Source organism: Carlito syrichta, unplaced genomic scaffold (genome assembly GCF_000164805.1).
Source record: "Carlito syrichta isolate Samal-C Ts95f unplaced genomic scaffold, Tarsius_syrichta-2.0.1 Scaffold303985, whole genome shotgun sequence".
Taxonomy (NCBI): Eukaryota; Metazoa; Chordata; class Mammalia; order Primates; family Tarsiidae; genus Carlito; species Carlito syrichta.
Genome location: NW_007248081.1, coordinates 457794 through 476538, shown reverse-complemented (window position 1 = coordinate 476538; position 18745 = coordinate 457794). Strand labels below are relative to the sequence as shown.

Here is an 18745-nt window from a genome sequence, read left to right as displayed (position 1 = left end):
CTGAGCCTGTGGGTTCGAGACCCGCCTGGGCAGCGAGACCTCATCTCTACAATAAATCAAAAAATCAGCCGGGTGTGGTAGCGCATGCCTGTAATTCCAGCTACTTGGAAGGCTGAGGCGGAAGGATCGCCGGAGCCCAGCAGATCGAGGCTGTGGTGGCCGGGAACGGACAGAGTGAGACTCCAACTCAAAAAAAAATCAGCCAGGCGTGGTAGCGCATGCCTCTAATTCCGGCTACTGGGAAGGCTGAGGCGGAAGGATCGCTGGAGCCCAGCAGGTGAGGCTGCGGTGACCGGGAGCAGCCACGGCACTCCACAACTCAAAAAAAAAAGAAAAAGAAAAAGTAACTTTGAAACAACGAATCTGTTTCTCATTCCACATTTCTGCTCTCTTCAGCTCTTTTTTGCCTATAAAACCAAGATCCTCTGCTCATAGCTCATTGGAAATCTCATTGTTAATCTCATTCTTATGGAATGAGGTGTTGCCAGATGCTAGAACTACAAATAAAAGCCAATGCGAATCTTTCAATTTGTTTTAATTTTGCCATTTGCTACCAAACACCCCTAACTCCCCATGATATGGATGACTAAATGCCCATCAGTTTCAGTTTAGGCTTGCTCGTTAGCCTGCCATCCTCCTAGATAAGATACCCCATCACTGAACTGTCCCTGCTTCCTGAATGCCCATCCTCTTGAGCAATTCATCCCACCCAGTTCCACAGAGTCTTCTCAGAATCACACAACCAAAGCCCAAAACCTTTACGTGTTTTCTAATACCCTCTTTCTAGGACACCCTATGGTTCCCCACAGTGCATGCTCTCTCTCCCTGTGAGTAACAAACCTAACTTGTTGAAGTGCAGATATTCCTACTGGTGGTCTTTGGCTGGAGGGTATTGACAAATAGTTCTAAGAGCTTTACATTTGTGTTCCCACTGAAGTCTACGCCTGCCCCTCTTTGGTAGATATTACTGTAATTATACCTTTTGCAGATGAAGAAGCAAAGAAAGTTAAACATAATCTCCGACATCGAATAGCTAGTAACTTGCAGGATAAAATTTGCATCTGGGTCTGTCATCAGAACAGAAGGAACATCTTGTAGTTCTCCTGACCTGTTCAGGAAGTTTCCCTAAATATTACACAGTCTTTGAGGACAGAGTCTGGCACAGCAAAATAAATAAATAAATAAAATTAAAGAAATAAAAAGCTGTAGCATGAACACTGGCTTGGAATTAAGGCGTAGTTTTGGAATCTCTGTGCTCATCAGTTCAGAGTACCTAGTGTTATGACCGAGTAAGCAAGAAGAAGCTACACCAGCAAGTTGAGTTTAATTAATTATGAATTTATTAAATGCGCGGGCGAAGAGTCGGAACGAAAACTCTTGACAAATTGGCGCAGTTTGTAACAAGGTTTTATAGGTAAAATTGGCAGCATTGGCTACACAGCAACTTAGCGACCATAGCAACTATTAACTAACAACTTGGCAACCAAAATGGGAACTTCGATTGTTAGGGAGCTTTGATTACTTTCATGTCCTAGGCATAGCCAAGTGCCCAGAAAGTCCTGAGTTCTGCCACTAAGATATTGTTTAAGGTAGTTACCTAGAGACAAGGATGAAGACTCATTATACAATGGAGTTACCTTGGTTAGGTCACTAACAGAATATAAGAACAAACTATGAAAATGTCAAAGCGTAACATTTGATTTCAGTTAACAAAGCATACAATCACATGGAGCTTATGGCGAAGGAGTTCTATAATGGTCAGCAGGCAACAGTCAGCATAACATGCCCAAAGGAGACAAAGCTGGGGGTCTGTGGTCATGGGAACATCACTGTAATCACACGTAGGTATTGATTCTTAGGTCAGGCAGGTAACTAAGATGAAAGTTTTAAACAAAATGGAGTAAGCTGGTTAATATTATTATTTTGCTAGCAATTTGATTTTATTAACTGATTTAGCTCATTTCACTAGTGTATTTTGTACCGAAAATCAATAGTGTATGTTTACCAGTCTTGGTGCACAACACCTCCATATAGGCAGATGATAGATATCTTAAATAAATAGTTCAAAGGAAAAGCTGACTTTCTTTTTTCTTTTTTGGAGTCTCACTGTCACCCAGGTTGGTGATTCTGTCACTCAGTCTTCCAAGTAGCTGGAACCACAGGAGCACGCTACCACGTGGGGCTAATTTTTGATTTTTTGTAGTAGACGCTAAGGTCTCACCAAGTTGCCTGGGCTAGTCTTCCAACCTGCAGGTTCAGGCAATCCACTCGCCTCGGCCTCCCAAAGTGATGGGATTACAGGCTGAGCCACCGAGCACGGCCGGAAAATCTGACTTTCAAGGGGGAAAAAATGTACACCCCCGTGTGAGCAACAGTGTGAGCAAGCCTTGTAGCTGGAACTTGGTTATGCACAACAAACTCTTTTGCACTGTTTTAGCTCAAGCTCCTTCATTACATGCTCTTGACCCCTCTTGGTCTTATAACTGCCTGGGGTGTCTTTTATCAGCATGCCTGCCACTCTTTTCTACCTAGTGAAAACCTGTGTACGCGTCCTTTTTTTGACTTTCCAGATCTGCTCTTCGGATTTAGTATCTCAAGGAACTTTTACAACTGTTCGAACACGCACATTGCTTGTGTTTGCGAGCCACTTTAGACCGTGCGCTGCTGCAGGGGGCGACCCCTCTGCACCCTAGGGCGGCCACTCCGGCGTTCAGCAGGCGAGGGGACCGCGGCAGCCTCCAGTCGATCACCCTCCAAGCACAGAGCCTACAACTGGGGCGGCCCGAGAGCGCCGACGGTCGGCAGATGATGGCCCATTCCAGCACTGATCCAATCGTGGCGCAACGTAGTCTTGCCAGCTTCCAGGTTGGCTAGAACCCGTTCTCCAAATTCCAAATACACTCAAGCCAACGACTTCCTGGCGGATTCTCGGCGCGTCTCCAGGTCTGACCCCGCCCCGAGCCCTCAAGGCGAGCTGCCCCGACGCCCGAAGGGTGAGGGGCGAAATGGACAGGCGGCGCAGCCAATCATGTTTCAGCGTGCCCGGAACGGGCGGTGTCCTGGCGTGTCCCCGCCCCCGCCGTGGCGCGGGATTGGCGGATCCGCGGCGGGCCCGAGTGGCGGGAGTTTTCGGAAGTGCGGGCTGCGGCCGGCTTCCCAGACCCGCCTGGACTGCGCCGGGCTGCGTGGGCTCACCGCGGATCCCTGCGCTTGTGCCTGTAGCTCGCTCGGTGGCCGCCTTCTTACCACGACCCAGAACTGCGGGGCTGATGGAGCGGCATCGGCCGCGGTTGCATCCCCCGGCGCGCGGCTCGGCGGCCGGCGCCCCCCACCCCGCCTCGGTCTCGCTGCGCGGCGGCCGGGACAGCAAGATGCAGCGCAAGAAGGGGCCCCCGCACCCTCCGCCGTCCGAAGGGCCCGAGGAGCCTGGGGAGAAACGTCCCAAGTTTGTAAGTGTCGCCTGGAGATGGGTTGAGTTACCTCCCACCCCGCCGAGGGGCTGACGGCCGAAGGGGCCCACGGGCACGGGGGGCGTCCCGAGTTGTCAGTCGTCGTGGACTGACAGTGACAGGGTCCGATTCGATTCGGATCCTGTGGCAAATGCGCTGATCTTCGGGTTGCCCCAATTTCTTAGGGCTGGCGTGAAAAGCAGTTCTCATTTATGTGTATTGACGTCACCTGGGTGGACGTTGCATTTTTTTAAGTCGGATTCTCCTTCCCCCCCGTGTAAAAACGGAGTGTAATACATGCGCCAGTGAACTTTCAGTTCGGTGAAGTTGTTTTTCTTCTTCATATTTTAATCCACTATGAAGTTTTATAGTCGATGTAAGAAATTTTAAAGTAGATGTAATCACCAATTTGAAACAGCTCTTTTTTAAAAACTGGCCTGGCGAGACCTTGTCTCTACAGTAAATAAGAAAATTAGCCGGGTGTGGCGGCGCGCGTCTGTGGTTCCGGCTACTTGGAAGGCCGAGGCGGAAGGATCGCCTGGGCTCAGCAGGTGAGGCTGCGGTGGTCGTGAGCGTGGCACTGCATTCCAGCCTGGGCGACAGAGTGAGACCCCTACTCAAAAAAAAAAAAAAAAAAAAAAAAAAAAAAAAAAAATTCCGGCGAGCTGTGTGGTCACTGCTAAAGAATGTTTCGTTTGGAAAGAAGCCTTAACTATTCGAAACCTGCTCTTCTGGTTTGCTTTTCTTACTAACACTTAAGGGAAGTGTCACGATTAGCACTTTGTAAGTCTTTTTGTTGATAGTGAGAGAATAGACAGTTATGATTGTTTTATTTGCTCCATATCCCTGTGTGTAAGACGCACAGAGGATTGATGCATTTGGGATGAGAACAACAGAATTGCAATGTAGTGCTGATTCCTCCATTTTACTTAGGATGATCAATGGAGAAACTTTATTTTTTAGTGATAGGACTGACTTTGCCTTCTGTAGAGAAGTAAAAGTTATGAGGGATTAAAAAAAATTCAGGGAATAATGGTGGGTGATCCAGTTGCTAAGTATAATACTTGAATACAACTGGGAGGAGAGCTATAAGATATATCAGAAGAGTGGAAATGAGGAACAACATTGATTAACTATGTTAAATTAAGTATCAAATGGCCATCTAAATAGTGACATTTTGAAGGAGCAATATGAACTTGATGATTGGTATCTTGACAGAGCTGAAGAATGAATTAGAGTTAACCTGGCAAAGAGTGCACCTCATGTGAGAAAAATCTGCTGGAGCAATGACTTACCTTCCTTGTACAGTCTCCTGTTTGGGTTAATAATCTCATTTCCTTTGGTCGTTATTCCTGTGGTCCAGAATATAGGAGGTGTTGTTTTCTGTGACTCATTCTCAGCAAGGTATCTTGAAAATGGGACCTAAATTAATATTTTGTTTAGTTTCATTGAAGGATATATCAGGTGATTTGGTTTCTAATATCTGTGCTATTTCTCATTCTTACATTTATGTCATAGTGACCACCTATCTAAAAGATTAACACTTTTAAGCTTTAAAGGTAATAAACACCTCTAGAATAGTGTGTTTTTGGGTGAGGTCTCATTTGAATCATTTAGAAGTGATTTGGACTTGGCAATCTTTGAAACTAATTTAGATTCTTACATGGTAATTTCTTTAATTCACTAATTCTGTCATCAGCTCTGTCTACTATTTAATTTTTTCCAAATATTTGATTTTTAGCAATAACTTTTTATTTTGATAAGTTTCATTTGCGGCTTTTGAAATCTGCCTGAGTGTTCTTGATAATTTCTTTTCCTTATTCATTTATTTAGACATTTCTTACTTGGCTGTTATTCTTTGACAGTTGTGGTATGTGCAACCGTTGGACTGTCTACGTTGATTTGAGTTCATGGTGGCCTACTCTCTCCTCTGTATTTGTTAATCTTTGTAAGCTCATTGCTTTATTTATCTTGTAGGATTCCAGGAGACCTAAACTGGGCATGCTTTTCTTTGGAGATAGTTGAGAATCTGTTTCTGCCAAGAGTCTAGGCGTGCTTAGCTCCCTGCTGAGCTCGGAATCTTGAGAGGCTGAGTTCCTGGCTCAGCTCTACCCCTTTCCTGCCCTGAGGCTCGGTAGCCCAGCCTCAAGGCTGCCTCCTGAGCTGCTCTTTCCAGTTTGCCTGCCTCTCTCTGCCCTTGGTCCGACACCAATCATCTTGCTTTTGTGATGGAGAGTGATCTTTGAGACCTTCAAAGATCCCAGCAATGCCTCAAAATGATTGTTCTGTGGTTTCCTCTGCTGTATTTCTGGATGTCAAGTCAGTCCTTGCTTTTTCCTTGATAGGGATGAAGTGCTGTTATCCTCAGTCTCTTCAGTTTACCTAGTCATCATCTGAGCCTGAGGCAGCTGCTTTTGACTGGAACAAGTAATTTAGGTTGGTGATATGACAGCAATAGGAAAAATTTAGATGTTCAGCGATTTGTGTTTTGCATACAAAGCTGAAAGCTGGTAGTAGAATGGAGTGGTAAACTGGTCACTCTCTCCTGCTTTGGTTTAAAGAAAGCAGGAACTTAACAAAAAAGCCTCTGAAATCCTGTTTTACTTTGAGCTTTGATAATGCAAACAAAATCTTGTTTTCTATTGAACGCATAGTTGGGGCTTCAAGTCATTTGTAAATTGTGTAAAAAAGTTTGTAGCATAAACCCCTACCCATAGAGAAGTATAAATAGTAGAAATTGATCTGTTATAATTGTGAGATACTTTGGCTGCACTATGAATCAACTGATTTTGGGCTGTTTTGGTTTCTGTAGAAAATATAACAAGCAAGGAATATTGAAATTCTCTTGGGGATGGACTGCAGCTGGAGGAGATAGAGCACAAGATATCTGGGTGGAGGCTTTGTGAAGGAGTTGAAATTCCATAGGATCATTAAACATGGAACTTACCCTAGGCCACACCCTCAGCACATTGGCCTGAGCCCCATTTCCATTCTAGAACAGGATGGAACAGTTGTCTCATTGTGAAAAGCCTTTCAGTAATACCTCCTTCCCATTGCTCTTAGCAGTGCAGAGTACACCCATTGGTGGCCATCAGATGTGAACTGAGCAGGTCACGTGGCTCCTTGGAGAAGTGTCCGTCTCTAGGATGTGGGTCAGTACTTTGAGAGGGCCTGGAAATTGGTGGTCCAAGTTGATCAAAGGGTCCTTTAAAAGTTCAGACTTCAGTCTAAATCTTGCATCTGATAGTTTCCATTGAGTTGATTGTTAATTATTTAATTATGCCATTGTAGTACCTTCAATTTTGGTTGGGAGACTTTTCACCTTGTTTGTTAGTATCTGCATATCTACCATGTTTGGGCTTGTTGGTAATAACAACCTTCATGAGTTAGCTAAGCACCATTCCACGTATTTTATAAATATCAATTCCTTTAAACATTTTACATCTACCCTATGAGGTAATTAGTATTCACTTTGTTAGCCATTTGAGGAAACTGAGATATGCAAAGATTAAGCTGTGTGAGGTCACCCAGCTCCAGTTGGTAAAATTGAGACTTGAAACTAGTCAAGCTGGCCCAGGGTCCACATCCTTAATCACTGGCTGCTGGAAGTTTTAATCTTTACTGCTTCTTTTCTCACCCTGGAACCATTAGCAATAATTAGAGATGCATTTAATGCATATAGCATTAGTGATTTTCTGATTATAGGCATCTGTGAGGTGGGAAGAGTCATAACGTTGGAGAACTTCTGTTTATTGTACAGGTAGCAGAAACTGCTGAAAATCAGGGAAGGGGAGCTGAAATCACACGACTTGATGAGATCAGGACTTGCTTGCTTAATTGCTTTGGGTTATTTGGAGGCAAGTGTGGTAGACTGAATAATGAAGATAGCCATCCCTGTAACCTGTGAATGTTACCTTATATGGCAAAAAAGAAATTTACAAATATCATTAAGTTAAAATTTTTTAAATGGGGAGATTCTTCTGGATTATCAGAGTGGGCCATCAGTGCAAACACATGGTATTCTTACTTGACTACAGCAGAGAAGAAAGTGACAAGATTACAGAGATTGGCAATGCAGCCTTCAGAGTTAGGGAATGCTTTTCCCCAGAGCCTCCAGATGGAGAACAGTACAGCGAACACCTTGATTACTGCCCAGAGGAACTCCTCCAAGAAGGGAGAGAATGAATTTCTGTTGTTTTTAAGTCACCAGATTTGTGTTATTTTATTATTCTCTACTTGTAGTACATGTTATTTTTAAGATTTGTGATTTGGGGGTGGGGGGGCCACAAGATACCCACATTACAACCAAAAAAATAAACTACAACTGGATTAACAACCCGAACCTTCACTCATCTTTTGTCAGCTGTATCATTGTAGTTGGTAGAAAGCTAAGAAAAAAGATGGAGGTGATTTCTGTTTGCTTTTTTTTTTTTTTAATTGTTCATTCATTGACTCCTTAGCTTAAGTGATACTTTCAGTTGTCCTAGAGTTAAACTGTCAAGAATTGAGATAGTGTTGCTAGCTGAAAGCTTTAGGCACCTGAGTTTTATTCATGTAGCACGCAGTTCTACCAAACACATCAGACATTTTAACCTTCAGAAGAAGGTAAATTCATTTTATTCAGGCTGCTTTTCTAAAAAATTGCTCTGAGTTTTCTTGGACATTCTTACTGTTCTATCTTTCCTAATGTAACAGAAAAAAATTCAGTTCTTTAAAGATATATAATCTATCAAAAGAAACAATTTGTCAAGTGACTTTTTTTGGGATACATTTAGCTGCTGAAATTAGATAACATATGGTATTTAATACTCCTGGACCATTCAGGATCTTTTCTTTGAGGGTAAAAAGGGACTGGGGTAGGGATGATTGTCTCAGATTTAGAGCAAAGCTTAATTGCTTTTTCAAAGACTCATGTCTTTAATTATGAAGCAAGCAAACTGACATACATTTATTACACGGTAAAACCTTGCACCTTATCTAGTCTATCTTGTAGCAATTGCTTCTGAACAGATGTTACCTGAAACACCTTTGTGCAGTTGGTGGAATGCTAAAATTTGTCATGCTTTTATTATTGTTGTCTTGAATTAACTCTACTTTATGGCATAACTTTATTGCTGTGTCCTAGAATCTTTATGTATTTATTGCCTTATAAACTGGATTTAAAATTGGCTTTTTATATAGAATGTAAATTAACACATGTATAACTTGTTTATGCTTGCAGAATAATACAAGAAAAAACTGCACGTATTACACTAATGTAATTGTCTTTAACTCAGCACATAGTATCCTCTATACTAGGAATCAAACGAATGCTAAATAATATGCTTACCATCACACTCTTACTTGTTTATCCCAGAAACTAATTTGACTTTTAGATCTATAAAATATAGATTAAGCATAACCTTTTACTTCACAGGATATTAAGGATCAAAGCATGGGCTTTCTTTGAACAGGATCTACAAAGGTAACTTTTCTCTCAAGAGCAGCAGGATGGCATTGATATATCTTACCATTGGGAGTAATTTTTCTCAAATAGCAAATTGAATACTCATTATTAACTTAGGGGAGAATTGAGGAGTTTAAATAAGTTAAGTTTTGGTGGTGAAACATTCATGTTACTAGTTACTTAGCGTAAACTGTTTGGAAATGCGGGCCATAGGTTTTTTTATTCTTCAAAAGACCCATTGGCATCATACAGTTTTTTTTGTAGAAGAGGTATTACGAATAACATTTATAAGCAGTCAGTGTTTAAATCCTAGTAATGTCATTTACTAGCTATGCGAACTGTGCAGTTACTTACCCTCTCTCTGCCTCCCTTTCCTCATGTGTAATGTGAGGTTGTTGTGACGATGAAAAGTTAATATGTGATGGGCCTAGAATAGTGCTTGGCTCATTGTAACCTCCATGTAACTGTTTGCCATTTAGAGGGTTGTTATTATCGTTACTAGTGATAGCAGTAGTACACATTTTGTTTATATTTTAGGGCATTAGGAACTTACATTGGCATTTGAATAACTTTCTTACAGTATAAAAGCTTCTTAATTGATTTAGGTTTTTTCCTCATGCTGTGGTGAAGGCAAAGCCATTCTATTCTCACTTCTTATCCTGGCATACCAGGTGACATTTGGATTGATGCAGAGTTCTGATGAGTACAAGTTTCTGAAGCTTTCTAAGGGGTCTGTTCTTTATATTTAAAACGAGACTCATATAACAACAAAACTTGCTACTGGCCAGGTGTGGTGGCTCACGACTGTAATCCTAGAACTTTGGGAGGCTGAGGTGAGAGGATTGCCTGAGCCCAGGAGTTTGAGACCACCCTGGGCAACATGGTGAGACCTTGTCTCTACAATAAATCAAAAAATTAGTTGGGGGCATGGTGGCATGCACCTGTAGGTCCAACTACTTGGAAGGATCACCTGTGCCCAGTAACTGTGATTGCACTACTGCAATCCAGCCTGGGCGACAGAGTGAGACCTCCAAAATAAACAAACAAACAAATAAACAAATAAAAAGCAGGAACTTGCATGTCGCTTACAAAAAAGAAGGAAGCAACCTCAAACTTAGAAAGAAAATTGTGATGTTCCGGTATGGACTTGAATGACAATAAAAGTGATATTACTAATATATGTATAGATATAAAACTAAGTATAAGTCTTTATGCTTATGGCTCTTTTACAACTATAAAACTAAAACAGATTTACATCTAAAATCCAAAACAAAACTATAAAACCAATAAAATTCAAATTAACAACAACATTAATTTAATGTGATTGATGGTGATGTTTTGCTGAAATTAAGTCATCATTATTAGATTTAGTAGTGGAAAATATGTGTATCTTTTGCTGTTTTTCTTTCTGTCAACTTGGTTCTTGGATGGAAATGAGCTCCAGAGACTAAAGAAGATAAGTATAGACTAATGAATCTGAAGATTCGGGCTCACTGTTGGTAGAGGCCTGTTGTCTAGCACCACTATCTTTTTCACAGGGTCTTGACTTGAGGCTGTAAGTGAAGTAGTGAACTTTTATAAACCGGTTAATAGAAAGAAAACAGCCGGGCAACCCCTTTGGGTCCCCTCCCACTGTGGGAGCTTTTCTGTCCTCTTAACAAATCCTGCTTTAAAAGAAAGAAAGAATGCCAGGCTCAGTGGCTCAGCCTGTAATCCCGCGCCTTTGCGAGGCTGAGGTGAGTGGATTGCCTGAGCCCGCGGGTTCGAGACCCGCCTGGGCAGCGAGACCTCATCTCTACAATAAATCTAAAAAATCAGCCGGGCGTGGTAGTGCATGCCTGTAATTCTGGCTACTTGGAAGGCTGAGGTGGAAGGATCACCGGAGCCCAGCAGGTCGAGGCTGTGGTGGCCAGGAGCGGCCACTACACTCCAGTCTGGGTAACAGAGTGAGACTCCAGCTCAAAAAAAAAAAAAAAAAAAAAATAGAAAGAAAGAAAGAAAAACAACCATATGTAAACACTTTTTAATAAATGGTAGGAAACTAATGTAGAAGCAAAAAAACAGAATCAATACTACCAACTTCTATATTCATTTTTCTCTTGAAATTTAATTTTTCATAGCTGTGGGTATATGGTTCTCTGAATAGTGTGATTTTGGAATTATGAACAACCGTTTCAAACTGAATAGAGGAGCTTGTGAAAACCCACTGTGTCATGATATTGCTAAGTTTTCATTGGGCACTCTATTGGTAGTAAATACAAATGTAAGTGTGGTCACCAAAAATGCCTGACAGAACTTGGTTATAGAATGGGTCATTCAGAGTGTCCAGAGTATGCTTACTTTACTTATAATGTTTAAGATGATGTTGGAAAAATTCAAGATTTAAAAAGTCATGTAGAGCTGGAGAGTTTGTGGAAGGGCTCTGCATACGACAGTTTGAGGACTCTGGAGATGAATTAATTCAAGGAATTAGAAGAGTACTTGAACCAGGGAAAGGTTTTCCACCCTAGTCCTTAGTCTAGTGATGAGATCCAAGTGATTATTAAGTCTTTGTCAGTGGTGAAGGATGTATACAATGTGTTTCAAAACAGTTTATTTCTAATAGTTTTTCTTGAGTAAACAAGAAACTCGGAACCTTTAAAAATTGTTTTATGAAATATGTATCATACAAAAGAGGTGTAGAACACTGTGCTCACCAGTAAGCTTACGCAAAGGAATATCACAAATTCTGTTGTGATGCGCATTTTCACCCTTCCTATCTATATCTCCAGGGTTTACAGGGATTTTTTCTTTTTAAATTTCAATTTTTGATTATGTGTCTATATATCTCTTTCCTAAATGTAAATCTAACCTCATCTTTGAGGCGAACCTTAAATACTAGAAAGGAAGGGGTAGAATAGGATTTACTGTATTAGATAAGGACATTCTGTGTGCTGAGGGCCCTGGTCCCAAGTAGCTGAGGTCAGACCTTCAGGAGTAGAAGATGACAAAATACCTGTTCAGAGTACCACAGCTCTCAGGGATAATGTAGCATTTCTTGAAACCTTTAGTAAGATACGTGGATTAATAGTGAGATCCATAATATTGCATTTATTTGATTAATTTTATTATGAAGTATCTTTCCAGGATGTGAGATGTTTATCCTGTAATTGCTGTATTTTTCCTGAGGTGGGCTGTTTATTTGGTTGTCATAAAATGAAACTTTATAACACTGTGTTTTTTAAATAAAAGAATTGCAAATTGGTGACATTAATTATGAACTTTACTCTGGAATTAAACTGTTTGTTTATGAAAACCTTTGAGAGGATTCATTTCATAGTGACAATTACAATTTCTTTTTAATGAAAAGTTTGACAGCCTGAGAAATGAACATGAAAAATGGAGTGCATATAATCTGCATTTAGGAATTCAATGTGACAGTTTCACTTCTTTATAAAAGGTGACAATCTCCAATTAAAACCATGTTCTAATTTCACTCAGCCTCTCTCCTGAGGGCATTATTTTGTTCTTATTGATATACTAAACCTGCTTTTTGATATACTAAACACTTTATGCATGTGTTTGTAAGCTTTTGGAAGTCACTTTCTCTGTGGTGTCTGGTATAGACTTGTATTTACAGTGGGAATCTGAAATGCTTGGCTAAGTGAAAATCTATGCAAATTACTCTTTAAACTTATACTGCCTGGTTCACGAATCCATTCATGATTGATTTGTTTACATGTTATTGATACATTCTAAATGTTCATTTCTTATTATAGAAGATCCCAGTGGTGGTGGGCAAGGGCATGTAAAGACTTCTAGAAACATATCTGGATCACTGGAGAACTTGGCCAGTGTGACTTTAGTGCCCCATCCTAAACTGATAAAAAGAGCTTGGGCTGGATTCAAATATGACTCTATATCATGGGCAAATTAATCTACCTCTTTGACTACAAGAAAAGGATTGACAGTGGTGTGAATATATGGGGGGGGCAGGGAGGGCAAGGGTGGTGGGATTAACGGTAGTCAATATCTGTCTGGGGATGGGGGGACATCCCTTATCAACAAGGGTGCCTGAACGATGCATATTTGTATACCTAGCCCTTAACTGTACCCCACAATTTTAAAATAAGAAATATATTTAAAAAAAATTTATGCTGTAGTTCCAGCTATTTGGAAGGCTGAGGCGGAAGGATCCCCGGGGTCCAGCAGGTTGTGGCTGCACTCCAGTCTGGGCGACAGAGTGAGACTCCAACTCAAAAAAACAAACAAACAAACAAAAAACAACCTCTTTGCCTCTGTTTTCCTATCTATAAAATGGAAATATTCAATATCTACACTTATCGGTTGTTAAGAGGATTCCTTGAGTTATACATATCATAATAGCTCAGGCACAGTGTCTAGCAGTTAATATGTGACCACTGTTTTTAGTTTTTATTCTTTGTTCTCTGTGGACTCTAGGGGAGATCCCATCACTATCGTGTTCAATTCTTAGCTACTGACTTATTTTCCCCCCTCCTGGACACTGGACAGTGTTCAGGGAAACTGCTCTTCACTCGACTGAGACATGTATGGAGAGGTGTATCCCTTCCTTTCTACTTCATCTGGATTGCCAGCCCTTGATGCTGCTTTCTTTCTCCACCTCCTGCTGCAAACATTTGCTCCACACTAAACCCACACTTAACAGATGTAACCTGAGCTCCCTTTGAACCAGGTGCCTCCAGACTCCTTGCTCCTCACACCTCATGTGAGTAGGGAAGGATACGAATAAATAATAGAACCTGTGGTCTCCTTGGCCCGCTGCCTCAGCTCTCCAAGCCTGTAGCTGCCTGGGCTCCTGCATCCTGGTGGAAACACGCCCAGCTTTGTGAATTGATGCCCTTAGACATTAGGTATGTGTGTCCTCGGTGCTGCTAGATAATACTAGTTATCACAGGAGCCACAGTTGGTCAGTGCTTATGTGGGCTGACCACTGTTTAATCACTTATTCCTCACATAGTGCTTTGAAGTAGGTGCTCTCTCTACCTTTGTTTTGTGTGTGAAAGGACTGAGACACAGAGAGGTTAAGGAAATTTCTTGAGGTGCCACAGCTAGGAATAGAGCTCGATGGATATTAACCCAAGCAGTCTGGTCCCAGAATCCTGGCTTTTAACTAGCTCTTTAGTCCCTACCTTTTCCACATTTCAGGATTTATGCTAAAACTCTATCTATCACTCTCTTTACCTCATCTGTGGGCCTGATTCTTTAGTGTTGTAAATAGTTTTTAATTTGAAAAGGTAATGTCTGTACTTCTTAAAAAGTCCAGCAGTGTGAGCCTCTCTTCTATCCCAGAATTTCAGACCACCAATTAAGAGGAACTACTGTTTCTATCCTCTCTCCCACAAAGGCAATGATTACACTTTTTTTGTGTGTGTGTGTGTATCTGTTAGGTTAGTGATCCAGTGACGGGGGAGTGATGCAAAGAATTGCAAAGGCAAAGCAAGAGTGTGTTCACTTTTAGGACAGACTAAATGGGACCAGGCAGGGCTCGGTGGCTTGATCATCTCTACAATAAATCAAAAAATTAGCCGGGCGTGGTAACATGTGCCTATAGTTCCAACTACTTGGAAGGCTGATGCGGAAGAATCGCCTGAGCCCAGTGGACCCTGGGATGGCTATAAGCATGCCACTGCATTCCAGCCTGGGCAAAGGAGTGAGACTCCCATTCAAAATAAATAAATAAATAAATAAATAAATAAATAAATAAATGGGACCAATGCTGCAAGCAGCGAGGGCATGGGGGTGTGGGAAGAAGGTGTATGTAAGGAATTAACAGGGAAGCAGGACTAGAAAAAATTTCAGCACCTGTATCCTTGGGAATTGGTAACATATGTCTTGATGTTGTCAGGACAACACATCTTGAGACTCCAGCAGGTTGGGCTGGTGGACTGTCACAGAGGACTGATCACAATAGTTTAGGTCAACTCAGTCCTACGGCTGCAAGACATATACTTGGAATAAAGAAGCTAATTAATCAGTGCAAAACAGGCTGGGGGTGGGTAGATTGTAAAACAATTATCTGTAGCTGCCCCCGGGAAACCAGTTCTGTTCTTGGCTAATGATTAGAGGGTTGGCTAGGTGATTTACTCAAGGAAGCATAACAGAGCTAAGTTATGGCCAAAATGGCTATTCTTTAGCTAGAGTTACTCCATGTTGGCACATCACCCTTTCAAATATCCTTTTAATGATACAGTGTTCTGTGTATCTGTGTCAGACGCCCACTTTTTCCCCCACATGGGAACAGACCACAGCATTCACTTAATCTCAGAGATGGTGACCCCAAACTCTTAGCACACTCCTTGACACCTTTTTCAGAGAGAAAATAAAGGCCATTTTCTTGAACTTGCTGTAATCCTCTCTCTGTAACCATTCTTCATTCTTTCTCCTCCAGTACCCACAGAATGAATATCTGTTTATTGGTCAGTGTTACTCTCTTTACCACTTTCTTGACCCAACCTCTGGAATGTTTCATTGTTTACAGGCTCAGTCCTATAAGAATGCACAAATGTTTTACATTGTAAAAGAGAAAGCCGAAGAAAAACCAAACAAACCCCTTGACTCTTTGTCCCTCTGAGTACCATGCTCTGCCCCAGAACATTTAGCCACTTTCCATGAGCTAGTTGTTTTCATTTATTCCATAAATATTTGAATGCCCTTTATACTGAGCTTAGCACAGGTGGATCAATTTGGTCCTGAATTTCAAGAGGCTCTCGTTTAGTCTGGTACCTGGAAGGAGAGGTGTGAACCCACAAACGTGCTCAAGTATTGCTGGGGAGTTCATGCTGTATAATCTTTAAGAATTTAGGTTGGGGAGTTAATTTGGGATTGTATCCTGGTTCTGCTATTTGATAGCTGTGTAAGCCTGGAGAATTACTTTTCTCTGGTTTTTTATATGTGAGATGGGAACAATGGTACTATATTATTGGTTAGATATGGTGATTCAGTGTGCTATCAAGGAGGCTAACACCACTACTCTGGCTCTTAGCCTGTTGCTGCTATTGTGCTAGCCTTGGTGAAGTGTAGGGTACAAGTGTAGGGTAAAGGAGGGAGGAGCCGGCTCCCCGTGACTCCTCAGCCTTGCCTTGGCTTCTGTCATTTCTCTGAAATTGCTTTGGCAGATCAACAATGTCCAACCCAGGGACTGACTTTTTAATTATCATCTTACTTGACTTCTTCAACTTATTAATACAAATGCCTCCATTCCTTGAAATCTGTCTAACATGTTCTTTTATGATTTTGCTCATCCTTTTTCCTATCCTTTAAAATGACATAGTGTTCACAAGTATTTTCTCTTTGATTATCTTTTTTACATTATACCTCTTTCTAGCATGAACTCATCCATTTCTTTAGCTTTTACTACCACTTATTAGATCAGTGCCTTTCAACAGAATTTTCTGAGATGATGGAAATGGTCTGTCCTGCTGTATTCAGTTTGCTGGTCATTAGCTATATGTGGCTTTTGAGCATTTGAAATGTGGATAGAGCTATCAAAGAACTGAATTTCTAATTTGATTTAATTGAATTAAATTATGTTTAAGTAGCTATCTGTGGCTAGTGGCTAGTATATTGGACAGTTTAGATCTAGAGACTGATGACTTGAACTCCATCTCTATTTTATAGACTCTTGAGTTGTGATGCAAAATATTCAACCTGTTTGACATGCATGGCTTAGAGATACCTCAAATTTACCATAACTCAATTTGAACTCATTATCTCCTTCCTCACAAATTCCTTTCTTTTGTATTCTCCTAGTGAATACCATCATTTTATCCTTGAATTTATTCTCACCCTCTTGATCTTTAACTCCTGTATCCATTATCCTGTTGATTGTGCTTCCTGGGTACTTGTTATAGTATTTCTCTCTTCTCTAATTCTACTATCCTTGACCTCATTCATCTGTCTCTCTGCTGGATTATTGCAGTCATTTCCTAACTGATTTACTTGGCTCTGGATTTTGGGCCTATTCTGCATCATCCACCACATTGCTCCAACAAGAATTTTTTGGGAACAGGAGTGTGATTATGGAAGCTGCTGAAAGTCCTTCAATTTCTCTCCCCTCATCATCCACAGTTTATAGGCCAAGTAGCATGATCAGTCCTTGCCCATACTTCTAGTTGGATTTTTGTCCTGGCCCACATTTCTACTTGGAATCCCTAATATCCACCTGAAACTCTGATGCTTCATCCATACAAATACCTTGCAGGCCCCTGTATGATTGCTAAGTAGTTTTTTTTTTATTTTTTGAGTTGGAGTCTCACTCTGTCGCCCAGACTGGAGTGCAGTGGCCTCTCCCAGCCACTGCAGCCTCGACCTGCTGGGCTCCGGCGATCCTTCCGCCTCAGCCTTCTAAGTAACTGGAACTACAGGCACGTGCTACCACGCCCGGCTAATTTTTGGTTTATTGTAGAGATGAGGTCTCACCAAGTTGCCCAGGCGGGTCTCGAACCCGTGGGCCCAGGCAATCCACTCACCTCAGTCTCCCAAGGCGCGGGATTACAGGCTGAGCCACCGAGGCTGGCGTTATGTAGTTTTTCAAGCTTGACCTCCTGTGTGGGAAGCTTTGGTCCGTTCCTGTGTCCTTTGTGCAATACTGGAAATGAATCTGGACCCTGAGGTCTTTGCTGGTACTCAAAAGCAGCTCTCTTGGAATGCTTTTGTAGCACTCACCTCATCATACTGTGTCCTAGAGACTGGGATTTCTATTAGCCTTACTGGACTGATAGGCGTGTGCTGGGGAGGGGGTTGACTGAGGAGGAGACTTTTCTTATTTGAGTCTCTAGTTCTAAACAGGTACCAAGTAGGCTGTTGAACACATTTACCATTTTTTGTCCCAGTCTCTTATACTTAAGAACAATGACTCCTCTGTTTTTCAAAAATGGTTAGATATTCCCAATGATTTTTTCTCTTTTCTGTGCAAACAGAAATTCGCACATGGTGAGGACATATGCTGAGACTTTCCCTATGCTGCCCAGGCAACGTTTTTTCCCCTAGATTTCCTTCAGCTAACAGACATTGGCCAACATTCATGTTTAAAGGGACTGCCTGTAGCCCTTCGAGTCTTCACCTGTCAGTCAGGTGTTTCCTATAGGCTGCCTTCCGACAATGTGATTGAAAATAACATGGACATCTTACTCTGGCAAATATCATGTTCCTTTATAGCTTTTGGAACTACCCTCAACGATAAGTTTAGGAGCAAAACAACATCAGTGATGACAGAAACAGGCACACGAGAATTTTATCTTTGTATCCTTGTAAGACCTACAGTCCTTAGTAATTTGCACTCGGTTATTACCATCATTATGTGCCTTCCTATACCTGGGGCTGTCAGCTGCTGACTTCCCACAGTGCTTGTTGACTTGTTTATCAGTGTGCTTTAATGGTGGTGTGATAACCAACATAAAATTATTGTACTTTTAAAAGTTCTATACAAATATGGTTGGATTATGCCTGAGAGTCACAGCTGAAGTTCCCTTTGGCATTGTGGAAGGATTGCCAAGGACAGATAGGCTGCAGTTGCTTGAACTTGTGACTTGACTATGGAAACTCATGTGTTTACGCCAAACTGGGGACATAGACTGTTATGTGTTGGAATTTTACTGTGTTGTCTTTTGACATAGTGCAAACTTGGTACAGTATTGGGCTGCCTGTATCTAATCTCATTCCAGGATTTATCTCTTCAAATTTTCCAAATTCCTTTGGATAGCAGACAGGTGCCAAGGAAAGCTTTAAGGTGAGCAACTCTTGTTTTCAGTATGTTTAGCCCTGGCAAGATGGTTACTAATGAATCACCAAAAAGGGAAAAAATGAGTGACCCAGCCTATATATTTTTTCC

At 41.5% G+C, this 18745-nt stretch overlaps 1 protein-coding gene across 4 annotated transcripts in view; it reads left to right on the top strand.

Annotated features, from left to right (window-relative positions):
• Positions 1-3205: 3205 nt before the first annotated feature.
• DIAPH3 (diaphanous related formin 3) overlaps positions 3206-18745 on the top strand; it is a 398317-nt gene continuing 382777 nt past the window's right edge. For 3 of the 4 annotated variants that reach the window (XM_008059270.1, XM_008059269.1, XM_008059268.1), the window contains exon 1: positions 3270-3449. In XM_008059270.1, the coding sequence (XP_008057461.1) occupies positions 3270-3449 (180 nt within the window). Of the gene's footprint in view, positions 3450-18745 lie in introns of all 4 variants that reach the window. The other variant, XM_008059267.1, reaches the window with a different exon arrangement.